Here is a 27965-nt window from a genome sequence, read left to right on the forward strand (position 1 = left end):
ACATTAAAACCCACAGACAAACAGGAAAATAAAATTACTCTGAGGAATGACATGGTTTTAAAATTCATGTGTATATAGGTATGTTTGAGGGAAAACTTGAATCAAGATAATTTCTCAGACTACCCTCAAGCCCTGATGTCTCTTCCTAGAGAGCAAGCAACTGATATATAACAAAGCCAGTTTAGTAAGCCAGTTTCTCTCGACCTCTTTCAGTCCCATGCTATTCTGAAATTTCTTCTGTCAAACTGAAATAGCTATTGTGTATGATAGAGAAAAGGAAAGCAAAAAAAAAAAAAAAAAAAAAAAAAAAGCCCAACCATCAATCAGAAAAGGTATGCAAATAAATTATGGTATAATCATCCAACGAAATGTTGTATGACAATTAGAAAGCATGTCAGGAGTTCCCGTCATGGTTCAGTGGCAGCCATCTCCACCAGCATCCATGAGGACACAGGTTTGATTCCTGGCCTTGATCAGTGGGTTAAAGGATCCAGTGTTGCTGTGAGCTGTGGTATAGGTCACATACTCGGCTTAGATCTGGCGTTGCTACGGCTGTGGCATAGGCTATAGCTCTGATATGACCCCTAGCCTAGGAACTACCATATGCCGAAGGTACGCCCTAAAAAAGACAAAGAAAAAAAGAAAGTATTTCACAGTGATCTCTAGCACAGACGTTAAAACATTTCCAGAATATAGTTAGGCTAAAAAGGAAGTCTACAGAACATTCTTCTGAGATGGTCTTAATTTGTATCACTTACATTAGATATATACGGGCATACCTCGGAGACACTGTGGGTTCAATTTCACACCATAGCAATAAAGTTATTATTACAATAAAGCCAGTCATACAAATTTTAGTTTCTCAGTGCATGTAAAAATTATTTACACTATGCTACAACCTATTAAGTATGCAATAACATATCTAAAAAATCTATGTATCTTAATTTTAAAATGCTTTATTGCTAAAAAATTTTAACCAGCAACTAACCACATAAGGTTCCCACAAACCTTCAATCTGCAGAAAATGCAGTATTTGTGAAGCACAATAAAGCAAACTGCAATAAAATGAACTATGCTTATATTAGAATTTACCTTGATAAATCAGAATTTGAATGAGAAAATTCAAAAACACACACACACACAATTTAGACAGAAAGGACTATCTGTAGTTTAACTCTCCAAAGAGGAGTTAAGACCCTGACATAGTGGCCGTGAAGATCTCTGGCCTCATTTAGTGGGTTAAGGATCCGGCACTGCCACAGCTGCAGCTTAGGTCAAAGATGCGGCTAGGATCCAGTGCTGCTGCAGCTATGGCGTAGGCCTGTAGCTACAGCTACCATTCGACCCCTAATCAGGGAAGTTCCAAATGCTGCAACTATGGCCATAAAAATAAAAAATAAACAAATAAAGCTATAAATTTATCTCTAAAAAGTAAATATATATATATTTCCAAAGCATAAGATTATTGGGAATTTACACCATCCAAGATACCATCTAATGTTTAAATTCTGCAGATCAAACAAGTTATTTTTATAATTGGACATACTGCAAAAAAAAAAAAAAAAAAATTACAGCTAAAATTTGGTATTTCAGTCTTTCATTTGTGTTAAGTCAAAAATCAAAAAGAACCTACCTGGAGTTCCCGTCATGGCGCAGTGGTTAACAAATCTGACTAGGAACCATGAGGTTGCAGGGTTCGGTCCCTGCCCTTGCTCAGTGGGTTAATGATCCAGCGTTGCCGTGAGCTGTGGTGTAGGTTGCAGACGCGGCTCGGATCCCGTGTTGCTGTGGCTCTGGCGTAGGCCAGTGGCTACAGCTCCGATTAGACCCCTAGCCTGGGAACCTCCATATGCCGCGGGTGCGGCCCAAGAAATAGCAAAAAAAGACAAAAAAAAAAAAAAAAGAACCTACCTGCTTCAGCAGACTTTTAACACTGCTAGAGACAATGTGTTGACAAATGAGCTTCTGAACTATTGGGTGTGATGCCCGATCAAGTTGTGTTAAGAAACCCAAACAAAAGCCCTAGGAAAAAACACAGATATACATAATACTAATTATCCTTCTGCAATAACAGGCCAATGGATTTCAGAACAAAATCTCAGGTGGTGCTAGTTTCCAGAACAACTTTTAAAGGTGATTCAATGGTAGAGAAAGGGCAGGGCAGCTCCAGTATGAAATGCTCTGGGCTAATCTGACTAAACAGAGAGCAGAGGCAAATCGGGCACCTGCCTCCCAACCCCCTCCCCTCCCCTGTGGGCCTATCCGCTCCCCACCAAGCACAGATTTTATAAGGACCTCATAGAGCGAGCGCTGGATGCTGCCACACGGATTGGAGGCTGCAAATCGAAGGGCCCTACAGAGAGTCCGAAGGCTGTAGTGAGGTCTATGGCCGGTCCCATCCACCAATTTTGTCGCAGACTCTTTCCGCACAGCTGTGTAGAAACTACAAAGAGAGTGCAGTTCAGGAGATTTTATTAACTAGTAAGTATTACTATTTTGCTATTGTTCCAATTTCTCTACAGAAGGACCAGAAGCCATTTTTATAGATTTAAATGGCCAAGCTGACATACAACTTCCTAGGGCATCAAAAATAATAAAATGAAAATTGATCAATTTCCTTTAGGATGAAAAGAGGAGAGAGACGGGAAACGTCTGATTCTTAACAGAAAGATACTGAGGTATGAGAGGCCCTTATCAAGAATATACTGACGGAGTTCCTGTAGTGGCGCAGGAATGCCGTGAGCTGTGGTGTAGTCGCAGACACAGCTCGGACCTAGCATTGCTATGGCTGCGTCGTAAGCCAGCAGCTGTAGTTCCGATTAGACCCCTACCCTGGGAACCTCCACATGCCACTCGGTCCTAAAAAAAAAAAAAGACAAAGAATATACTGAATCCAGAGTTCCCGTCATGGCTCAGTGGTTAACAAACCCGACTAGCATCCATGAGGACGAGGGTTCAATTCCTGGCCTTGCTCAGCAGGTTAAGGATCCAGTGTCGTTATGAGTTGTGGTGTAGATTGCAGACACAGCTCAGATTCCAAGTTGGTATGGCTGTGGTGTAGGCCTGCAGCTCAAGTTCTGAATCGACCCCTAGCCTGGTAACCTCCATATGCCTTGGGTGCGGTCCTAAAAAGACAAAAGACAAATATATATATATATATACACACTGAATCTGAACACTGGGTTTCAGAGTCAAATTAAGTCCCTGTGTAATGGATAATGGTGACAGATAAGCACACAGAAAACAAAAATAATGGTGTTTTCAAAGTTTATAGATGTGATTATACTCAACAATGACAGAATGTTAAAAAGCATGATGACATGGAAACCATTACTATTTTCATTACAACATACTTTATATGTCCAAAAGATGACAAGACAGAAGTTCTGACTGAGACATCAAGTGCAGAACTCAGAAATTCATGAAATTCATGACTGGATACTACAAAATCAAGTATAACCAAATACGTGCCAAGAGATAAAACCCAAATTCTTGCCCAAATGGAATTGGCTTGTCTCTTTGCAATTTAGCCAGATATTCTTTTGTAGGAAGAATCTATATTCCAGAAGTGGGGCTTTAATTATGGGACTTGACCTCTTGCACTATCAGCATTTTATAAAAGCCAACCTTCAGCCACACTACTTTATCTCCAGCTTTTTTAATTTTAACTACCGTATTAATTACACTTTGTCCAAGAATTTTTGGCTAACAAAATGTACTCCAATTTTAGAATGTGATATGACAAACCATTCCAAAGCATTTTGACAAATGTCTCCCTGACTAATATATTTCAAACAGGGCTCCTTATTTTCCAACATTTTGCTTTGTGCTCCTTTTCTTATCACAACCCAAAATTACAGTAGCTATCTCCTTATTTATTATCTCCACCTAAAGAATAAAAGCCCCACGAAAAGAACCAGGGTTGTCTGTTTTAGTTACAACTGTATCCCTGGCATCTGAGCAACTCAATAATAATTTGTATAAAAAAATGAGCAAATTACAAAAAGCAAAGTGAAACATTAATATGATCTAATTTCAAAACCTCTGCATGTTATATATTTCATTTTAGAGGACACAGAGAAAATCAATTGTGTTAATGTCCAAGATGACAGAATTAGTTTCTGATGAAGCCAAGTACTAGAATCTGGGGTGTCTGATACCAAAGACTGTACCCTTTGCAAACTGCATACAAAAACAGGGGAAAGATATTCAAATTAAAGCAACAAGCTTTAAACCACTGTATACTTCATTCAGCTAAGCTTCTATTAACTCCAAACAGGACTCGTTCAATTACATCAACCTTCCCTGCCTTCCTCCGCTACATTCTACATAGCTAGGTATGCAAACTGCAAAAAGTAGGAGTCCATCAAGGCAGATGAAAACACAAGCCATTTATAGCTCCACCAGGGATTCAGCTGTGAATATGGAAGTAATCAAGAGAACATTGTTTACATAGTCTCATGGGTAGTGATTCATAAGCTCTCTCTATAGTTTCCTTAGGAAAATTCAAGGGAGTCCATAAGGTTCCAACTTTAAAATAAAATCTAAGTAATGCTGCCAGCATTATTCTCTAGTTAGAAGCAAAAAAGAAGCAAAAAATATATACGCACAAGGCATACATTTTTAAGTTCAGAGGGTAAATTTACAAGAGAAACCAAAGAGAACCCACGTTATGATTCCTTGCACTGTGCTCTTGTTCACACTCAAGCCTTTCAGATAATCCACAATGAGAATCTGTAAGTCTTCTTTACTTTCCAATTCTTCTACATAAAGTTCTGTGAATCTGGAAAACAATTATTATTCCTTATTAACCATTTTGGAGGAAGCTAATACAGCTATTCTAACAATACAAAAATACAAAAGAGAAATTATGCAAACTTATTTTACCTGCTTGTAATATGAATTGTGAAGGCCTTTCAAGGTGCAACAGTTTGAACATAATAAAATAAGGAGATGCAATCATCAAAAATCTACCACTGTTACTTTTATGAAATAAAGCTGAACATCCTTGTGAAAAGTTAACAAAAATAAGACTTTTTCATCCTCATTTTCAGAAAGAGATCACAAGTACATTTAATAAAAAGTACGTGCAATGACAAGGAAAAACCTCCCTCACCACCAAAAATTAATAGTTGGAGCAAAAGAAAATACCTACTCAATAAAATTTTCCTAAGAAGTTTTCATTACTTTTGTAAAGGGGGAAGAGCTCTAGTAAAGTCTTAACACTATTTCAAAACTCAGAATTCAAAAGATTACCAACAATAAACAGGGTCACTTATCTTTTTCCAAATGCTACATACATAAAACATCTCGTTTGCATCAGTCAGTGCTTAATTATGAAAACTCCAACTTAAAAGTCTTCTTACAAATTATCAGCCTTGGGAGTTTCCGCCGTATCTCAGTGGAAATGAATCTGACTAGCATCCATGAGGACACAGGTTCAATCTCTGGCCCAGCTCAGTGGGTTAAAGGATCTGGCTTTGCCATGAGCAGTGGTGTAAGTCGCAGTCACGGCTTAGATCTGGTGTGGCTGTAGCGTTCGCTGACTACAGCTACAATTCGACCCCTAGCCTAGGAACCTCCATGTGCTGTGAGTGCGTCTCTAAAAAGACAAACAAATCATTAGCCTCATCCAAGAGGATTCCTTTCCTAAAATGTACTTATGTTGTTATATGATATACTGTTAGATCATTATGTGAAGGTTTTCTTTGTCTTTTTGTCTTTTCTAGGGCAGCACCCTCGGCACATGGAGGTTCCCAGGCTAGGGGTCGAATCGGAGCTGTAGCCACCGGCCTACGCCAGAGCCACAGCAACGTGGGATCCGATGCGGGATCCAAGCCACGTCTTTGACCTACACCACAGCTCACAGCAAAGCCGGATCCTTAACCTGCTGAGTGAGGCCAGGGATCAAACCTGCGACCTCGTGGTTACTAGTAGGGTTCGTTAACCACTGCATCATGATGGGAACTCCATTATGTGAAGGTTTTCTAATAGCTAAAAGGCTATTCGAAGGAGGAAAGATTTTTGTTTTCAGTAATATCCATAAGCCAGTAAATGCTATAATAAACAATTCAAAGGACAAGATCCCCCAGGATTCTGGAGTTTTCTATATTCCTATCAGAAAGAAGAATATGACAAGTAAGAATATTCCTCTATGAGAGGTCAAGAAACTCAAGCATTGTTATGAGAGCTGGTTATGTTAATGTCACCAATCAATCAATAAAGAGAACTTAAGTTTTAAAATGTCTTCAGGAGGGGAGGTTCCTGTTTTGATTCAGTGGTAACAAACCCAACTAGTATCCAAGAGGACACGGGTTCGAACCCTGGCCTTGCTAAGGGGTTTAAGGATCTGGCATTGCCGTGATGGCTCAGATCCAGCATTGCTGTGGCTGTGATGTGGGCTAGCAACTATAGCTCCAATTCCCTAGCCTGGGAACCTCCATACACCAAGGGTGCAGCCCTAAAAAGATGAAAAAAAAAAAAGTCTTCTGGAGTTCCCTGGTGACCTAGCCATCAAGGACCTGGCATTCTGGCATTGTCACTGCTATGGTTCAGGTCACTGCGGTGGCACAAGTTCAATTCCTGGCCCAGGAACTTTGGCATGCCCCAGGCATGGCCAAAAAATAAAATAAAAACATTTCCAGGAACCAGGCCATGTCCCCTCACCTGTTCCTTATTCCTGGTGGAAGATTTCTTTTGCCTACATCAGTTGCTGGGTTCATACATGCAAATAAACGGAAGTCAGGATGACGAATCAGCGGTTCTGTTAAGAGGAAATATAAATTCTCAATAACTTGTAGGAATAAGTGTTCAGCAACAGTTCCCCAGGAAGAGACTATTTAACTCCACCGAACCCCAGGCTGAACAACCCTGCCTCAAGGCTCAGCAAGGTTGGTACCAACTGCTCAAACCATCCTTGCCTTTTCTGAAACCCCACTGAAATCAGTGTCCAGATCTACGTATACAACTTATTTTAAGCTCCACCCCTCCACCTTTTGTGGTGTGGTTGTTCATGCTATTTACATTTCATCACTTATTCACCAGTGTGTATTCGGTCACTGCGTGAGTGTCCCTATTATACACAACCCAAATGCCTTGACAAATTATCTTACTCTTTACATTCCACACATCATCTAACAATAAGACTGCAGAAAATACTACCTATGGAATGAACAAATCACACTGGGAGACCCATGGAGTCCACCTAAACAAGACTTTCCTTTAAAGAGGGCAAAAGGCCTCGCATCAAGTCAAACCCCAAGAGGATCAAGTATTACCTGTGTCTCCTCGATCCAGCAACACTAGAGAGCCAGAGGAGCCTTCAAGTAAACCACTCAGACATTCTAATGTTTCTGGAGCAGCCAGATTAATCTCATCCAACAAGATCCATTCTCCTTTCTTCACAGCCTGAGCTAATGTGCCCTAGAAGATAAAGCAAAATATTAAGGATCCATGTCAAATATAGACACACTCACCAAGAGCATCTGTGCAAGCAGGGTTAGAAAGAGAAGTAAGGTCAAACCTCTCTCAATTGATGACCTTAACACCTTAATGCTAACTGGCTGTCAGAATGAAAGTCAGGTTAACTTTTCAAAAATTTCACGGGAATATCTCTGAGCTTAACAGTGAGATACAATAAACTAGACCATCACATATAGATGGTGAGGTAAGTGATAACTTAAAATGGATTCAGATATTTAAAGGTAACCAAGTGGTTACTGAAAGCACCCAAAATAAGCACAGGGTCAGGTTATGACTACATCAAGATCAGATAAATGACTAAATCAGCCACAAAAAAGAATGAAATAATGCCATTTGCAGCAACATGAATGGACCTAGAGATTATCAAACTAAGTAGAAGAGAAAGACAGGAGCTCCTGTCATGGCACAGTGGAAATGAATCTGACTAGTATCCACGAGGACGCAGGTTCCATCCCTGGCATTGTTCAGTGGGTTAAGGATCTGGTGTTACCGTGAGCTGGAGTGCAGGTCGCAGACACAGCTCAGATCTGGCGTTGCTGTGGCTGAGGTGTTGGCCAGCGTTGCTGTGGCTGAGGTGTTGGCCAGCGGCTACAGCTCCAATTAGACCCCTAGCCTGAGAACCTCCATATGCCACAGGTGTGGCCCTAAAAAGACAAAAAAAAAAGAGAGAGAGAGAAAGGCAAATGCTGTACAAAATCACTTATATGTTGAGTCTAAAATATGACACAAATGAACTTTTAAGAAACAGAAACAGATTTGCAGACATAGAAAACAAACTTATGATTTCCAAAGGGGAAAGAAGGGAGGGATAAATTAGAAGTCTGGGATTTGCAGGTACAAACTACTATATATAAAACAGATATTCAAGGTCCTACTGTATAGAACAAGGAACTATATTCAATATCCTATAATAAGCCATAATGAAAAGAAAATGAAAGAGAATATATATTTGTATAATTGAATTATGTGTACAGGAGAAATTAGCATACCACCATAAATCAATTACACTACATTTCTTTTTTTTTTTTTTTTTTTTGGCTTTATAGGGCTGCACCTGCGGCATATAGAGGTTCCCAGGCTAGGGGGTCCAATCAGAGCTATAGCCGCTGGCCAACACCAGAGCCACAGCAACGCCAGATCCGAGCCGCATCTTTGACCTACACCACAGCTCACAGCAATGCTGGATCCTTAACCCAGTGAGCGAGGCCAGGGATGGAACCTGCGTCCTCATGGATGCTAGTCGGGTTCGATAACCGCTGAGCCACGACAGGAACTCCCAATTGTACTTCATTTTTAATACTTTATAATTTCTATAAAGGACATCTAAAAAAAACCTTCCACCCAAAGAATTATTTAAGTGTTTATCAAGTCTTAGACAACAGGCCCTAAAATGTCAACATAAAGAGAATACAAAACAGCAGCTCCTTTAAACTTGGCATTTTACATGAATTCAACATTCCTTTAACCAATCAAAATACCTCTACAGGGAGTGGAGTTCCCGGCAGTGGTTGTTCAGGAAAAGGAATCTGACTAGTATCCACAAGGATGCAGGTTTGATCCCTGGCCTTGCTCAGTGGGTTAAGGATCTGGCATTGCCATGAGCTGTAATGTAGGTTGCAGATGCGGCTCCGGATTTGGCATTGCTGTGGCTGTGGCATAGGCCGGCAGCTACAGCTCCGATTCAACCCCTAGTCTGGGAACCTCCATAGCCTAGGGTTTGGCCCCAAAAAGAGAAACAAACAAAAAATACCTCTACGAATGCAAACAATAGGGCACTTTCAGTCATCTTCATCTGCTGTTGCGCATGGTTGAGTCTAAGACCAAATGCTTCCCATTTCTCTTTTAGTAGGGACCCTGGAGAAGAATAAAGACAAAAATTTAACACACATTTTGAGTTGTAAAATATGTAACTTGAAAACACACACACAAAGCTTTCATCTTAGAAGTATAAAAAATTAAGGCCGAACTCCTACATAATGCCAACTATTTACTAGCCACTATACCAATCAGTTCATTCATATGCTTATGTTAACTCATTTATCCTCACAACAACCTCTGAGGTATGTACTCTTATTCCCATTTTATAGATGAAGAAGCAGAGATGATAACTAAGCTATGAAAAGCCCCAATCACTGCTGGAATCTAGTTTTCTGGAAATAACCTCTTCTACGCATATGTGACTTACTGATCACGAAGCAGTACTTGCACACCAACATCACCAACTATCTGTTTTTACAGAAATCTTGCCTAGAATCACGGAGGCAGCAATACTTCAAAACTGGTCATCTTTGCCCTAAGTCCTAGAAAGCTCTAATTTGTATTGCTTCATTCTTCCCACAAACTCTAATTCTGCTAATTAAATTCTAACCACACGCCCTCCCACCAGGCAACGTGGGGTGCATTCTTACCAGTTTCACTCTTTTTTCCATCCTTGCTGACAGCTGACTTGTGCACATGCTGCATTAGTCTGAGGAGATCATGCCACCGTTTCTGCCTGTAACAGGTCTGAATGTGTCCCAAGAATGTGAAGTTTTGCTTCTTGGAAAATGTCTGAGCAAAGAGTTCCTCAAATGCCTCCCGTAAGGGTAGCCAAATAAGCTTGTGGTCCACTGGTTTGTAACTGAAACAAAAGGAAAACATGTGAGTCACAAACTTCTGAAGTTAACAGAAATTGGAAAGCATACCTTGGAGAGAAAAAAAAAGGTCTAAGATTTGTTCTAATCAAAATCAGAAATAATACCAAAATACTTAAAATCTTATTTTCTCGACTCCAAGTGTTTGAAAGGGCTATAAAGGTAAAAACATTATCATATAAAAAACAAAAAAATTGAAAATTTCAAACTAAGCAGTGAAAATCATGACATTTAACTAACATTTAAATAAACATAATGTATATTTAATGATAAACCACATTTTATTAAGGTTGACCAAAAGGTTTTCAGGATATTTTCAAAGAAAAATGCAACAGCTAAACTGATTTACTTCAGCATCTTAAGTTGGGAACTCATTTTAACATCATGTTTGTCAATGTGTTGCAGGTCAGAGGTGAAGGGTTGCTCCCCAAAGAGAGTAAACATTGGAGGAGGGGGATGGCAAAAAAAATCTTAGACACTGCAATGGTTTGTGACCATCCAAGGCTCAACTTTAAATTTCTTACTATTTAGGAGTTCTTGTCGTGGCACAGCAGAAACGAATCCGAATAGGAACCACGACGTTGCGCGTTTGAGCCCTGGAATTGCTCAGTGGCTTAAGGATCCAGCATTGCCGTGAGCTGTGGTATAGGTTGTAGACGTGGCTCAGAACTGGCATTGCTGAGGCTGTGGCGTAGGCCAGCAGCTACAGCTCCAATTAGACCCCTAGCCTGGGAACCCCCATGTGCCATGGGTGCAGCCATAAAAGGACAAAAAAAAAAAATTTCCTACTATTTAAATTCTTATTTCTTAGCATTTTATTTTTCTGGTTAGAGAATTAGTGAATTAATTCATTTAAATTAAAGGAGTTCCTGCTTACACGCACTGTGATGCAGTGGGTTAAGAATCCACTGAAGTGATCTGTGGAGGTTCAGGTTTGCTCCCCAGCAGGGCACAGTAAGTTAAAGGATCCAGCACACAGGTTGCAGCTGTGGCTTGTATTCAATCCTTCACCTGAGAACTTCCATATGCCACAGAACAGCCATAAAAAAATAGTAAGTGCAGACTAAAATTGTTCATGAAACTAACAAGAAAGAAAAGCATTTTAATGACCACAGTGAGGTCCCACTTATCTCACTGGAGAATACTTAATGTTTCAAAGATAATCAAACTGCAGGAGAGTCTAGCTTGAAGGCAGTGTGACTCCAGAACACACGCTTCATATAAACAAGTATACACACAAATCTTAGTTGATTATTTACTTGCCTTTTTGTTTTCCTCCCCCTTCTAGCATGATCTTTAAGAACAAGAACCTCAAGTATTCTTTAAAATGAACAGAAACATCTACACACCCAAGAGCTCCTTAATAAATTCTAGCAAATACCCTGCTGGGATGGTGTAGGAGGGCAATACTTTGAACATTTTTTTCAAGGCAAGTTTTTTTTTTTTTTTTTTAATTGTTATTTCCCCCAACACATTTTTTTTTTCCCACTGTACAGAATGGGGACCCAGTTACACACACTTGTATACATAATTTTTTCTCCCATAGTCGTACTGTGTTGTAAGTATCTAGACATGGTTCTCAGTGCTATACAGCAGGGTCTCATTGTAAAGCCATTCCAAGAGCAATAGTTTGCATCTGCTAACCCCAAGCTCCCAATCCCTCCCATTTCCTCCCTCTCCCCCTGGACAACCACAAGTCTATTCTCCATATCCGTGATTTTTCTGTGGAAAGATTCATTTGTGCTGTATATATACATAACAGATATGAGTGATATCATATGGTATTTGTCTTTCTCTGACTTATTTCACTCAGTAAGAGAGTCTCTAGTTCCATCCATGTTGCTGCCAATGGCATTATTTTGTTCTTTTTTATGGCCGAGCAGTATTCCCAAGGCTAGTTTTGAGCTTCACAGGAAAACAGTATTTCTTACCTCAAGCGGTGAATACAAAAAACAAGAAAAAAAATTTTAAACCATACTTACCCTCCAAGCAAGTCTGCAGTGTCACTTTGCTGATTCATATTGACAACCCTCAAACGGTGGCCTTAAATAAAAAAGGGGGAATAAAAAGGACTATTCTGAAAATGCAAAGGCTGACAATATTCAGTATGATCCTACAGGATGTGAAGAAATGGGCACAGGGTAAATCTTTAAATATGCATTTTCTCTGATCCTCTCATTTCCAAGAATCTTAGCTTTTCAAAACTTTCACCTAACCCAGAAAGATTCATTGTGTATTAGTGCTCTAGCAGCAGATAACTAAAAACAATAACAATCCTTCAATAAGTCAATGTCTATAAATTAGAATTAAATACATATATATATCAGTGTAGGAGTTCCCGTTGTGGGTCAGTGGTTAATGAATCCAATTAGAAAACGTGAGGTTTAGGGTTCGATCCCTGGCCTCGCTCAGCGGGTTAAGGATCTGGAGTCGCCGTGAGCTGTGGTGTAGGTTGCAGACGCAGCTCGGATCCTGCGTTGCTGTGGCTGTGGTGTAGGCCGGCGGCCATGGCTCCAATTCGACCCCTAGCTTGGGAGCCTCCATATGCTGCAGGAGCGGCCCAAGAAATGGCAAAAAAAAAAAAAAAAAAAAAAAAAAAACCACACATATATGTATATAAATATATATATAAAAATATAAATATACACACATACTGTGTAAAATGTTATTTACCATCAGAACTGTAATGAGAAAGTTCTGCTTTTAAAGATGTCCAATTTTCAGAGTTCCCGTTGTGGCTCATACTTAACTAGTATCCATGAGGACACAGGTTCCACCTCTGGCCCCACTCAGTGGGTTAAGGATCCAGCATTGCCGTGCGCTGTGGTGTAGGTCACAGACGCAACTCAGATCTGGCCTTACTGTGGCTGAGGCTGTAGTCTGGCAGCTGTAGCTCCAATTCAACCCTTATCCTGGCAACCTCCATATGCCATGAGTGCAGCCCTAAAAAAAAAAGAGAGAAAAAGAAAAAAAAAAAAGAAAGAAAAAAGATGTTCAATTGCTTAATTAAAATGCAATACAGAGAGTATGATCCCAATTTTTCAAAACAAAACCAAATGTACATGTATTTGCAAACCAGAGTAGAACTGACAAAAGTTAATACCAATCTGTTTAACAGTGCTTATTTCCACGGCAAGTGTGGTGGCACTTTCTAAACTCTAATATTTTTTTGGACTTCTTATTTTTTAAAAAAAGGTGGTCAGAAGTTTCTCTTTTGGCTCAATGGAAAACAAATCTGATTAGTATCCATGAGATGTGGGTTTGACCCCTGGCCTTGCTCAGTGGGTCGGGGATCTGGCGTTGCCCTGTGCTGTGGTGTAGGTCACAAATGCAACTCGGATCCCACGTTGCTGTGGCCGTGGTGTAGTCTGGCAGCTGCAGCTCTGATTTGACCCCTAGCCTGGCAACTTTGATATGCTGCGGGTGTGGCCCTAAAAAGCAAAAACTAAATAAATGAGTAAATAAATAAAATTTTAAAAGGCGGTCAGTGTGAAATGTTTTTGTCTGGCAGCAGAGTACTGCTCCTCTAGGAGTTACCTGTGATATGAGCCAAGTACTGGACGGTGGAGGTTTTGCCAGTCCCAGTCTCTCCCACCAGCAACACGGGCTCCCCTTTGCTAACACACACCGCAAGCTGTTCAATAAGAACAGAGGATGGCCTTGTAGCAGCAAAGGTGAGCTTCTCCCTGGGAAGAGAAAGTATGTAAGCAGCTGGAGAAACAGGCTGCAAGCTTCCTTTGGTGTTGTTCTGAGGAATTAGATTTTCCAGACTCAACAAACAGGAATAAGAAAACAGCTCATAAAATTGACAAGAACACAGGGAACTCTACTCAATATTCTGTAATAACCTATTCAGGAAAACAATCTGAAAAAGAATGGATATATGTGTTATGTACAACTGAATCACTCTGCTGTACACCTGAAACTAATACAACATTGTAAATCAACTATACTCCAATATAAAATAAAAATTAAACTAAAAAAAAAGACAACTCAGAGTGACTATCTTCATGGTATAACAGATGTCCTTACAACATATGAACTGCACAATTCATTCCTTCTACAGACATGGAGTATTTTCATACCTTGTGCATTACGAGGCTCTGGAAATTCACAACACCAACAAGATAAAACATTATCTGTACTACCTTCGTCCTCCTGGGAAATTACTTAACCTCTCTTGGCCTCAGTTTCCTAACTTGTAAAATCTGGATAATAATAGTTACTAGGTGTAGTGAGTTTTTGGTCTTCCCTCCCAAATTCATGTCTACCCAGAAGCTGTGAATGTAACTTTATTTGGAAAAAGGGCTTCACAGGTATAATAAGATTAAAATCATATCATATGGATATGAATCAGTCTTAAATCCAGTGACTGGTGTCCTTATAAAGAGAAATTTGGATATACAAAGAAATACACAAGGGAAGACCTTACAACGAGTCAGAGAGTGGAGTAGGCAGCTACAAGGCACAGACACTAAAAAGCCTGCCGGGCGTCATCATCTTGCCAGGCGAGAGTCTGCAGAGGAGTACAGCCCTGCCAGCACCTTTATTTCTGCCTTTCGGCCTCCAGAACTGAGAAGAAATGTCTGTGGTTTTGGGCCATGGGATTTATGGTAATTTTTTATGAGAGCCTGAGGACACTAACAACACACATTAATTCACAGGATTACTGTAACCACTACATGAAAACACAGGCTGAAAAGCATTTAGCACAATGTTGGGCATAGGGCAAACATGTAATAAGTGGCATCTGGATCTCAGCATCTTATGTAATTTCAGCCTTCAAGGAATTAACAGACTAACATTAGGACCAAGCCTGACCTCCAAGTGAGACTTACTTCGTTAAATAAGCTGCAACAGAAAAAAATGAGAGCGATATCTTTGCTGGTTCTGAGTCTCTAAGGACCCTCATCACGTCCTCCTCCCCCTATTAACATCTAGTCTCACATAGAACACTTTGGGAAGTCACTGGGCCTTACCACCCTGCACAATGGAGAGATGACAGTTGAGACACATGTTTGCTTAGAGATAAGCAGCTAGAATAAATATTCCTTCTATCAAGTTCCCGACGACCCCACAGTGCTCAGGTTAGTAGAACTCCATTTACCTCTGTATGTGGACAGCCTCACTTTGTTTCCGTAGGAGCCGCACTCGACCCACTTGTACGTCTAGCTCATTGATCACGACCTCTGGTTTATAAAGTTGACAGAAGAATTCAGCCTACAGGAGGGGAAAGATTTCACTGGAGTAAACTGTACATGCTCTTCAAATACTTCCTCATCTGTCAGGCTCACTGTGTTCCTCTCACATGCCCTCAACTAAGGACACTTTCTGTTTCTAAGACAGTCAAGTTAGCTTTTAATTACATTTTTTTTTAAATTCCCCAAAATTCTGATGTTTTTCAAAACACTGCTTTATATTCACTCAAATAAGCCTCTATCTACCTATATAAAATGAACACAGTGAACAGAAAGCTTAACTCCTAAAAAATACGGAAAAAAGGTAATTTTTCTTCAGCTCTGCTTTACCTTGTTTTAAATGTCTAACATAATGGAAGAAACAGCGACTTGAATAAACCATGATACATCTAACAACAGCCAAAGCAGAAAGAGAAGGTGTGACAGATGGCCAGGACATCAACCCACCAGCCTTTTCCTTATCACTGACCCAAAGAACCCAGATTTTGCTCAGCATTTGGGGCAGGAGTGAAAGGGGGCAAACTGCTCAGGTGGACAACTCCTTCAACCCAAAGGGGCTGAACATTGACCAATCTAAGCCAATCGTGGTAGTGTAATTTCTCTTGTCTACTATAATTAATACACTTACTGTTTAAGCCCCTCTTAGCAGGTGTTACCTGCAGCCAAAACCATCCCAACAGATTCAGACACCTAAGGAATACCTCTAACGGTCTCGGTTCCCAAATAAGGCTTTTTTGGTCATCATTCATTTGGGAACACCAGTTATCGGCCCAAATGGGTCCCATATATTTCTGCAGGTACCATCACCATTGCTGAGGGCTTTCTCCTCCAGAAATACATATTTTGAAATAAAACAGGAAGGGCAAAATATTACCAGTAATAGCAATGAACCTAAGTGGTGGGTATACAGGTATTCACTGACACTTTTCAACTTCTTTGCTATTTGAAGACATTAATTATAAAAAGTTGTAAAAAATCTTGGAGTTCCCGTCGTGACGCAGCAGCAACAAATCTGACTAGGAACCATGAGGTTGAGGGTTCGATCCCTGGCTGAGCTCAATGGGTTAAGGATCTGGCGTTGCTGTGAGCTGTGGTGTAGGTTGTAGACACGGCTTGGATCCTGCATTGCTGTGACTGTGGCGTAGGCCAGCAGCTGTAGCTCCAATTGGACCCTTAGCCTGGGAACCTCCATGTACGGTGGGTGCAGCCCTAAAGGGCAAAAAAAAAAAAAAAAAAAAAAAAAAGATTGGAAAAAAATCTTAATTGTGCATAAAACTACAGACAAAGGTGTTAGAGTTCAGAGTCCACAACCCAGAAAACAGCATCCTCCTTCAACACTGGAAATAAGGGGAGCACATGACAAAAGATGCCAGGAAGCTCACTATAAGCATGTGGAACACATTGGGAACCACTTATCTAGGAGACACAAGAGGCAGCGATGAAACCACCAGCTTTGACAGAGGAGGCTGTTATCTGCAAAGATGTTCTAGGTAAGAAGCAGAGACCAGCATAAGCTCAATATCCCAACTTTCTTTCAAGGAGGAAGAGAGCACTACATACCTTCTTCTTGGAAATGTTCAGTTTGCTTCCGATGATTTCTGCCATTTTCAGTTTGCTCATGGGCTTAGAAAGCATTGCTGTGAAACAGTCCAGAGCCTATTAAAATAACCAAAGTAAATGCTAACTGATTTTAAAGTAATACATTAATAACAGTGTCACTATAGAAGCCGCAAAAGGGAAGAACATAAAATCCAGCAGGAACATTTCTGCAAGAAAGACTAAGGAGATTACAAACAAAGTACCAACCCTAGACTCAGGGACCTTACCATAACAGAGTACACAAAAAATGTGAAGGTTTTACTATCAAAATGTTAACTAGAAACACACACACAACCCTGCAGTTGGCAAATCCAAAATTCAAGCAGAAATAGCAATTGGCATTAATTCTTGGGTATACGGTATTCTTGGGTATAAGGCATTAATTCTTGAGGGGAAATGACTCTAAGACAGTGGAGATAATACCGAAAAGTTATTTTCTAGATGTAAAGGGAAACTCCTGGTACGCAACAAGGGGATTATAATATCATTACCCTAAAACCCAGTACTCAATCTCAGCAACTACTGATAGGACAACAAGATACATGCCTTTTTTCTTTTTTTGTCTTTTTAGGACTGCACCTGCAGCATATGGAAGTTCCCAGGCAAGGAGTCAAATTGGAGCTACAGCTTCTGGTCTATGCCACAGCAAAACCAGATCCTATGACCTATACCACAGCTCACAGCAAAGCCAGATCCTTAAGCCACTGAGCAAGGCCAGGGACCAAACTCGAGTCCCCATGGATATGTGAACTGATGTTTGGCACTGGTCATCAGCCTCTACACGGAATAAAAACATGAGAAACTGCAGCTGCCGACCAGCAACACCCCCTGAGCAGAGCTCGGGGTGGAGACCAGGAGTGAGGCACTCTGTGCTCTGGGAAAACTGGAAGAAAAGGTCTTCAGATAGTTAAGACACTTTTAGGAGAAGATTTTTATGAGCCCAAATCTTGCATCTCCTCCCATCTAGAAAAACACCAAAATCCTTCAATGATGTCTGATGTCTGTGACTAGTAGTAACCTTCATAAGACCAGCAGCAAACTTCTGTAAAATGCATGCAAGGCTGCATGCACCTTCCCCTTCACCTTTATGACTTATATCTTGATATTCTACCTTTCTACCTTTCTTCTTCCGGGCATTATTTCAGATATCTCTGGGCTGTGGTTAAGGGGACAGAACAAAAGATGTCAAGTTGAGAACAGCCACTCCCAAAGGTGGGCCAGTGGGCCCTGAAGGAACTTGGGAAAGAAACAAAGAAAACTCATCCATAGCTAGAATCAAAAGAGTGATTTCACTAAGTCCAGACTTTCATGTTCTTATAAAATGAATGTGAGGCATATCCCTGCTTTTGTTTTTATTGCATATTTTACTTTTGCTTCTACCTTGGACCCAAAATGATATAATGAGGTACAAAGGTGCCTGTGATAGAATAACTTAAAAATCCTCTGTAAAGGAAATTACCTAATATGTTAGGAAATACCGTAATATATTTAGATAGGATGCGATCATTCAAATCAATAGATAAATATAGGAGTCTTTTTATTTTTTTGGTCTTTTTAGGGCCACACCCGTGGCATATGAAAGTTCCCAGGCTAGGGGTGGGATCCAAGCTGCAGCTGCCCGCTTACACCAAAGCAACTCCAAATCTGTGAGCTACACCCCAGCTCACAATCCTAACTGCATCCTCACGGATATTAGTTGGGTTCGTTACCGCTGAACCACAATGGGAACTCCATCAATGGAGTTGCAGATCTTGTGGTAGCTGCCTTTCACTAATGATGACGACTACTACCGCAGCTTCCCTTGCATTTTACTGACTGTCTCCACTCAGAGGTTGGGTGTAATTCAACAGGGCTTCCCCGCCACACACAACACATTTTCCCCCAAGCCCAGCATACAAGGATATACTCTATAACCCCGTGTAAATTTCTCTGGACCACAGTTAAAAAGCCCAACCGAAGCAAGTGGTGGGATTAGACAAATACAAATCTACAAATAGACTAAAAAATTATATACAGAAATAATACTATAACATCTTAGAAACACTTTATATTTTACATTATCACCTGAGAGATTTCCTTTTCATTTTACCTTTAACTTCAGCATCTGTTTTACCTATTTCAAAATAAACTTATTTGAAATTAGTTACCCATTTCGAAACCACATAATATTTATTATGCCCAATTAGTTTTGTTTTTTTTCTTTTTAGGGCTACGCATGCAGCATATGGATGAATTGGAGCTACAGTTGCCAGCCTATGCCACAGTCACAGCAATGCTCAATATGAGCCACATCTGCGACCTACACCACAATTTTCGGCAATGCCATATCCTTAACCCACTGAGCGAGGCCAGGGATCGAACACGCATCCTCATGGATACTAGTCAGATTCTTAACCCGATGAGCCAAAATGGGAACTCCATATACCCAAATAGTTTTAAAGCAACTAAAACTTTAGTTTTAAGTAGCCAAGGATAATAAACAGTACCTATATAAAAGAAAAAATTTTCATAGCAGTCAAGAAATCGAAAATAACAGTGGAAGTCAACAGCCTTATAGAGGACAGAAAAAACAAGCAGGAAGACTGTATCTTACCTCTTGAAAAATATTTAATGATGCTGATGAAGACAGACTGTCAAAGCTGTGGGCAATCCTATTACACCAATTCAGTAGATCCCTTTAAAAAAGGGGGGGGGGAGGCGGCAAGAAATAAAGACTGTAAGTCAAAGACATCAAAGGCATAAGAGTTTACTTAAGTCTGGGAATTGTCCCTACCCTCACCAGAAAGTGACCTATCACACTTCTCTCCCTCATCCATGCCAGACAAGTTAGCAAGAGATGGGGAACAGGGAGCAATTTAATTCTCAGAGCAAAACTGAGGGGGGTTGTCCATTTCTTTTCTTTTTTTCAATTTGGTTGTACCCATGACATTCGGAAGTTCCTGGGCCAGGGATTGAACCCACACCAACAGTGGCCCCAGGCCACAGTGACAATGCCAGATCCTTAACCCACTGCACTACCAGGGAACTCCTGGGCTGCACACTCCTAATTTTCATTTCCAAACAGCAAACCAAACGCTGAGAATGAAGCACAAAGGCAGAGAACTTAATATATACAGCAAAACCCATGACTCTTAAGTACAAGTCCAGGTATCACAAAAGGACACCTGGTGAAAGAATTATGTCAGTAACCATTCCCACTTTTGGCTTTTAAAATTATGTGTTAAGCTTCCAGTTACAAGATAATTAAGTCCTAGGTATGTAATGTATTATGATAAATATAATTAACACTGCCATATGTTATATACAGAAGGTTAAGAATTCTGGAGTTCCCGTCGTGGCGCAGTGGTTAACAAATCCGACTAGGAACCATGAGGTTGCGGGTTTGGTCCCTGCCCTTGCTCAGTGGGTTAACGATCCGGCGTTGCCGTGAGCTGTGGTGTAGGTTGCAGACACGGCTCGGATCCCGCGTTGCTGTGGCTGTGGTGTAGGCCAGTGGCTACAGCTCCAATTCAACCCCTAGCCTGGGAACCTCCATATGCCACGGGAGTGGCCCAAGAAATAGCAACAACAACAACAACAACAACAACAAAAAAAAAACAACAACAAAAAAGACAAAAGACAAAAAAAAAAAAGAATTCTTATCACAAGAAAATTATTTTATTATTTCTACAATTTTAATCTGTAAGATAATGGATATAGTAATCATTTCATGATGAACGTCAAAACATTATGCCAAATACTGTAAACTTAGTACTGTATGTCAATTATATCTCAATAAAACTGGAAGGTAAAAAAAGTTAATTAAAAAAAATTACCTTTTGAAGCTTTCCCATTCAATAACTACAGATCTCAAAAAGAGATCAGGCACTGTGAAGCATCCCAAAGGTCTGATTTCAAAACCTACCTTTCGGAGTTCCCACTGTGGCTCAACAGAAACAAGCCCAACTAGTATCCATGAGGATGCAGGTTCAATCCCTGAGCCACTCAGTGGGTTAAGGATCTGACATTGCCAAGAGCTACAGTGTAGGTCACACATTAAGCTCAGAGAGTGTAGGCTGGCAGCTATAACTCTGTTGGAACCTTAGCCTGGGAACTTCCATACGCCACATACACAGCCCTTAAAAAAAAAAAACCTAACTTCTTAAAACTCTTCAGTTCAAGCTGGTAACTTCTGAGGGAAGCAGTTTTGTTTTTGTCTTTTTGCCATTTCCAGGGCCGCTCCCGTGGCACATGGAGGTTCCCAAGCGAGGGGTCGAATCAGAGCTGCAGCCACCAGCCTACACCAGAGCCACAGCAACGTGGGATCTGAGCCGCGTCTGCGATCTACACCACAGCTCACGGCAACACCAGATCCCCAACCCACTGAACAAAGCCAGGGATCGAACCCTCAACCTCCTGGTTCCTAGTTGGATTCGTTAACCACTGAGCCAGATGGGAACTCCCTGAGGGAAGCAGTTTTTAAAATACCCAATTCCAAAGTGTTTAGACCAGTACCTTAGAGACAATTCTCTTCCCTCGAGGCTTAGGCTTTTGTTTTCTCTTCTGGCTTCTGAGCCATCCTCAGGTGCCTGTTCCCCTCCAACAGAACTATCACTCAGAGGGTGATGCTTCTCTCCAGTAAGTTGGATGTAAATGTCAAGCAGGTGATCAGTTGCTGCTGATAAGCTGGGATATTTGTTTTGAAGAACCTGACAGAGGAGAAAAAAAAGCAAAGAAAATTTAGCAGCAGGCATGATGATTTTTAAAAGCACATGTAAACTGCTGCTGATACCTGTCAACCAAAAATGGATTTCTCTGGGAGTTCCCGTCCTGGCTCAGCAGAAATGGACCCGATTAGTATCCATGAGAATGCATGTTCAATCCCTGGCCTCGCTCAGTGGGTTAAGGATATGGCATTGCCATGAGGTGTGGTGTAGGTCACAGTCACGGCTCAGATCCCACATTGCTGTGGCTGTGGTATAGGCCGGCAGCTGTAGCTCCCAATAGACCCCTAGCTTGGGAACCTCCATATGCCATGGGTGCAGCCTTAAAAAGCAAAACATATAAAAATAAAAAATAAAAAATATATATAAAAAGCAAAAGATCTAGTCCCATTCACTTTGATAACTATCGAGCATTTTGTGCAGTATAATACTTGGTTCTTCTAATATTGGTTGCAAGTTTTTATGATACGGATTTGTTCAGTTAAGACTATCTGGGGAGTTCCCGTCGTGGCGCAGTGGTTAACGAATCCGACTAGGAACCATGAGGTTGCAGGTTCGGTCCCTGGCCTTGCTCAGTGGGTTGACGATCCGGCGTTGCCGTGAGCTGTGGTGTAGGCTGCAGACACGGCTCGGATCCCGCGTTGCTGTGGCTCTGGCTTAGGCCGGTGGCTACAGCTCTGATTAGACCCCTAGCCTGGGAACCTCCATATGCCGTGGGAGCGGCCCAAGAAATAGCAAAAAGACAAGACAAAAAAAAAAAAAAAAAAAAGACTATCTGATGGCCTAGTGGGTTGAGACTCCTGTGTACTCACCACATGGCTCTGGTTGCTGCTGTGTGGCAGAGGTTCGATCCCTAGCCCAGGATTTTCTACATACCACCTATGTGGCAAAAAAAAACAAAACAAAACAAAAAAAAAAAAAACAAAGAAAAAATAAGAGAGAACCTGAAATAAATGTTGCAACTCTCACTCTGACAAAAAAAGACTGAGAAGAAAAATATCACATGTATATTAGAAGTACTACCATTGAATACACTTATATTAGCTTGAAAAGAAGTACACTGTGATTCCAATTAACATGAAATATCCACATATTTAGTATATATTAAATAATATCCATTACAAAAATAAAGGAAAAAAAACTTAAAATCCTTTAACAGCATCAAGTAGTAGATCTCACAGATTTTACCTTTTCATATTTTATTAACTGAAGGATTTTAGAACAAATATTATAAAGAACACACTTCAGATTATTAAAAATTAAGGACACAGAGTTCCTGTAGTGGCGCAGGGGAAACAAATCTGACAGGAACCATGAGGTTGTGTGTTCGATCCCTAGCCTTGCTCAGTGGGTTAAGGATCTGGCGTTGCTGTGAGCTGTGGTGTAGGTCACAGACACAGCTTGGATCTGGTGTTGCTGTGGCTCTGGCATAGGCTGGCAACAACAGCTCTGATTAGGCCTCCAGCCTGGGAACCTCCACATGCCGTGGGTGCAGCCCTAAAAGGACTAAATACAAAAAATATATATATATATTAAGGACAGAAGAAAATAATAAAACCAACAAATTCTAGAGTTCCTGCTGTGGCGCAATGGGATTGGCAGCATCTTTGCAACACTGGGACACAGGTTCAATACCCGGCCCACCACAGTGGGTTAAGGATCACAGCTATAGCTTGGCTGGGAAGGAACCATAGCCCAAATCTGATCCTTAGCCTGGGAATGCCATATGCAATGGAAAGAAGGGGGGACCAAAAAAAAAAAAAAAACAAAAAATTCAATTTAATGGATACTCATGTGGATCTTTCAAAAACAGAATACACATTTTTGGGTACAGACGAAACGTTTTCAAAACTGATCATGTTTATGGACCTTGAACACCACAAACAAAATAGACTTATTTCCACTACCCCTAAAACAAAAAGTTGCCTTGTGTACCTTTCTAATCACTCCCTTCCCCCACCCTCGTCACTGGGAATCATGAAGCTGGTTCTAATCTCTAAAGTTTTGCTTTCAAGTTTGTCAATATATGGAATCATATGGGATGTAATGTGTAGTTTGGTTTTGCTTATTCAGTGTAATGTTTTTGAAATTCATCTAGACATTACTATACGTAACAGTAGTTCATTCTGTTTTATTGCTGAGTAGTAATCCCAAGATATGAGCATGTATATTTATGATCAAGATGAAAATAAGCTACTTTTACTTGGAAAAAAACTGTTAGGTTTAACACTTTACTAAGAGCTCAGTTATTTGGGAAAAAAGCTCAGAATAGAGATTTATATGTATCTATCAATTAGTAATTTTCTACCTTAGCTAAAAAATATGTCTTGTTATTATAAATACCAAAATTTAAACACAGTATCACATAATAAATTAATCTGACAAGATATAGTTACCAATTTGATGTGTATTTGGGAGAGTCATTCCTTTAATAAGAATTTATTAAGCATCTACTTTGGAGTTCCCGTCTGGCGCAGCATAAATGAATCTGACTAGGAACTATGAGGTTGAGGGTTTGATCCCTGGCCTCACTCAGTAGGTTAAGAATTCAGCGTTGCTGTGAGCTGTGGTATAGGTACCAGACACGGCTCAGATCTGACGTTGCTGTGGCTGTGGTGTAGGCCGGCAGCTGTAGCTCCAATTCAACTCCTAGCCTGGGATCCTCCATATGCTGTGGGTGTAGCCCTAAAAAGAAAAAAAAAAAAAGCATCTACTTTGTGCCAGGCACTGTTACAGAGATGGGGACAAAACAAAATAAGGAATGGAGCCCACTCTCAAGAAACCCCACCTAGGGTAAGAAGTAGATACGCAAAATCAAAGCTGACATGGCCAGCCCTGCCTGCTGCAGAGTGAGAAAGAAAGATGTGTAGGGCACACAAGTACACAACTGGGAACTACAGTAACATAAGAAACTCACAAGTACACAACAGGCTACAAGAGTTATAAAACCAAGCATCAAGGCAAAGCTTCCTAGAGATTACATAACCAAGGTTCTGCCAGTGGGACAATGAACTCCCAAACCCCCTCTGCTAAAAAACATCTAAACGGTCAGGTAAAGTATTTGAAAAGTTTTTCATGTGACATTTATCTAAAACTTACACCAAGAAAAAGGAAAGCATCCCTCCCATGACAAGCAATAACTGACAAGGCTTTATTTGTTGCTCTTCGAGGTGAAGCCCTGGGAGATGGAAGCTTCCCAAGTGAGGAGGGGATGGATACATGTGGAGGTGGGAGGTTGGCAGCGTAGTAAAGTGAGGCCACCTCTTAACAAAGGAGAATAACCAGTGATACTACAGAGTGAATCAACACATAAAATCTATAAGTCATCTCAATTTTCATTAATACCCAGATCAAAATGTGCATGAAGTTGTTAAATGTGAAAGATATTTGTTACAGATCAACTTGGTGATAAAAAAAGATTTATCTTTGAGGACAGCTGGAGGAAATTTAAGTATGGTCTGAGAATTAAATGCTACTGAGGAATTACTATTCATTTTGCTGAGTTTAATAATGATATTATGGTTGTATATGGAAATGCCCTAGGGAGATGCATGAAAAGTATTTGGGGTGAAATGTTATGAGGTTTGCTTTCAAATATATTAGCAAATAAAAAATATGAGATGAACTTAATACAGTAAAATGTTAGCACATGAATTGTTAATATTAGGGTGATAAGTATTTCGGTGATTCAACAGGCTATTTATTACTTATTTACATGTAATTCTAGAACTTTTAATAATAAAAAGAAAAAAAAAAAAAGAAAGAAAGCATACTTTCTAATACCACATACCTCATTCAGCTCTGCCTTATCCATGTTGTCCAGGCGAATTTTAGTCCAGTATTTGTCTAGCAGAGTAGCATGACTATTTAGTGGGCGATACCAATTTCTTCCACAGCTCAAGAGTCTGTATTTCAAAATGAAAAACAAAGTCACACAAAATTCCCAATTTGAATCTTGTGTATATGCCCCTGGTTAGAAATTATCTCACATCTGACTAAAATTCAGTTCCTTCTGGTGCCAGATACCACTATTTGGACTTACAGGGAAGATGACAACAAAAGGCTGCCACCGACCCTGAGAGGACGGTGCCCTTCTTTTCTTCAAACTGAAGAGAAGGAGATTAACATTCCCCACCCATTCAAGGGACTCCAAGTGGCAGAGCCAAGAAGTGAATTCATGTTTGTGTTATGTCCCAGGACTTTCTGGGAAAAGTATCTTACAGGAATAAAATCAGGGTCTGCTAAAACTAACAGGGGAGCCTCTTGGTGGCTCAGCAGGTGAAGGTTCCAGGGTTGTCACTGCTGTGGCTATAGTCACTACTGTGGCAGTGGCGAGGGTCTGATCCCTGGTCAGGGAACTTCTGCATTGCCAGAATGCAGCTCCTCCCACCCCCCGAAGAACTAACAGGGCCTAGCAAGGTGTTCCCTAGAAACTGTTAAGTTGGCTCTGCACCCCATCTGGGAGTCAATGTTCACAGAGGTACAGTAAACACTATTATTATAATCACTAAATATAATGTGACATGAGTTTCACTCTTGGGCATTTTAAGACCTTGGAAAAGTTGTATGGGTATAGACAAGTAGTAGGAAATAAACCATTCTTTCACAATATTTAAAAATGTAGACAGGTGAATTCCCTGTCTACAGCAGAAATGAATCTGACTAGTATCCATGAAGATTCAGGTTCAATCCCTGGTCTCGCTTAGTGGGTTGGGGACCCAGCATTGCCCATGAGCTGTGGTGCAGGTTGCAGATGAGGCTCGGATGCCACATTGCTATGGCTGTGGTGTAGGCTGGCAGCTACTGCTTCAATTTGACCCCTAGCCTGGGAACTTCCATATGCCATGGGTGTACCCCTAAGAAGCTTTAAAAAAAAAAAAAAAAAATGTAGATAGGGATATATACTAAGTTTGCTTAGGTTTCGTCTCCTTGTTGATGTTTATATTCAACATTATGTTTTTAACTGCCTTAAGTCAACATAGCTCCATCATTACCATCATGGCTGGCACTTACTACATGATAGGTTTTTTGAGAAGATTTTTTGTGAAGATATTTAATCTAACCTTTATAACTTATACCAAGTTGTAAAGTAGGTGTTATTGGTCCCATCAAAATCAACCAAGTAAGGTATACACAGTATAAAGTATGGCAGAACTCAAACTGTGGGCCATTTGACAATGGTTTCATCTCTGACTACGTTTGAAAACATGAAAACAAGATAAAGTTTTTAGACTGGTTACTTATTTTTAAATGAAACAAAACTTGTTTTTTGGCCTCGCTATCCTGAATCAGGGATCTAATCCCTGCCACAGCAGTGACAATGCTGGATCCTTAACCTACTAGGTCATCAGAAAACTCCCCAACTTTTATTTTCTAAATTAATTATCTCCATTAAAAATAACGTGGCATGAGAAGGCTGGATCTGTCATCGGTGCCAACTAATTCTGCTTAAGGTGGGCCAAGAGAACTCTACTCCAGGATTTTTGTACTCAGCACTCTAGCATGTGGACTTATGAGGCTCCAAAGTGAGAAAAGATGGGTTAAGAGGACATACCTCCTGGTTGCAAAGAACTGAAATCCAGGAGCCACTTTCACATAGTCACCTTGGCCAGGAATCAAGAGCTCTCCATTCTCCAAGAGAGGAATCAGCACAGAAACCTGAATCACAAAACCCCAATGATAAAGCTATTAAGATAGAAGTAACAAAAAACCAAAACAACCTTCTCACCAAATGATGAGGAAATCCTGCTTCTCACAGCATGAACTGGGCTCAAACAGCAGGTGGGAATACTGGAGTCATCCACACTCCAGCAGAACAATTTATTTGTTCAACATTCGCTGAGTGCCTACTGTAAACCAGAATCAAGCAAGACATTAAAAATCAGATATGACTGAGGCTTTACAGCCTAGCATCTGATGGGAGAAAACCACAGAAACCACAATACAGCATGATCGGTGTGACCCCAAGGGGTGGACAAAACATTATGTGAAGACAGAGGGTGGCTATAATCAGCATAGAGCAGTGTACAAGCAGGGCAGTGACACCATCCTAGAGGTAATGACAGTCACCAAGTCTTAAAGTATGAGCAGGAAGTAGCCAGGTTTGGTGATAAAGAAAGAGTACATTCACTCTAGGCAAAAATATTCAAATATATAAAAATGCATATGCCTGAACATAGCATGAGAGGATTTGTCATGGTTAGGGCAGAAGGCACATATCAAGCAGTGGAAAAATACTAGGCTTAGAGAGATGATAAAAGGCCTCCTGTGCCAAGCTAAGAAGTTCAAATTTTTTCAGAAAAGTTACTGGGAGAGTTTTAATCTGAGGAAAATATTGTATTTTCTATTTC

At 40.5% G+C, this 27965-nt stretch overlaps 1 protein-coding gene across 5 annotated transcripts in view; it reads right to left on the minus strand.

Moving 5' to 3' along the window:
- The window catches only part of MDN1 (midasin AAA ATPase 1), a 166654-nt gene that overhangs the window by 108513 nt on the left and 30176 nt on the right, over positions 1–27965 (minus strand). For all 5 annotated transcript variants that reach the window (XR_014805773.1, XM_084960086.1, XM_084960067.1 and 2 more), the window contains exons 8-22: positions 27170–27273; positions 25406–25520; positions 21407–21600; positions 19506–19587; positions 16874–16969; positions 15223–15335; positions 13653–13801; positions 12098–12158; positions 9891–10102; positions 9233–9336; positions 7278–7422; positions 6667–6763; positions 4670–4783; positions 2296–2443; positions 1912–2022 (exon numbers count right to left, since the gene is read on the minus strand). Coding sequence is in view for 4 of the 5 variants with exons in the window: in XM_084960086.1 (XP_084816212.1) it covers positions 1912–2022; positions 2296–2443; positions 4670–4783; positions 6667–6763; positions 7278–7422; positions 9233–9336; positions 9891–10102; positions 12098–12158; positions 13653–13801; positions 15223–15335; positions 16874–16969; positions 19506–19587; positions 21407–21600; positions 25406–25520; positions 27170–27273 (1845 nt within the window). In the remaining variant the exon portion in view is untranslated. The remainder of the gene's footprint in view (positions 1–1911; positions 2023–2295; positions 2444–4669; positions 4784–6666; positions 6764–7277; positions 7423–9232; positions 9337–9890; positions 10103–12097; positions 12159–13652; positions 13802–15222; positions 15336–16873; positions 16970–19505; positions 19588–21406; positions 21601–25405; positions 25521–27169; positions 27274–27965) is intronic.

Source organism: Sus scrofa, chromosome 1 (assembly GCF_054392235.1).
Source record: "Sus scrofa isolate SSC_HxYL_T2T_F1_AM1 chromosome 1, Sscrofa_HxYL_maternal_Yorkshire_Landrace_v2.0, whole genome shotgun sequence".
Classification (NCBI taxonomy): Eukaryota; Metazoa; Chordata; class Mammalia; order Artiodactyla; family Suidae; genus Sus; species Sus scrofa.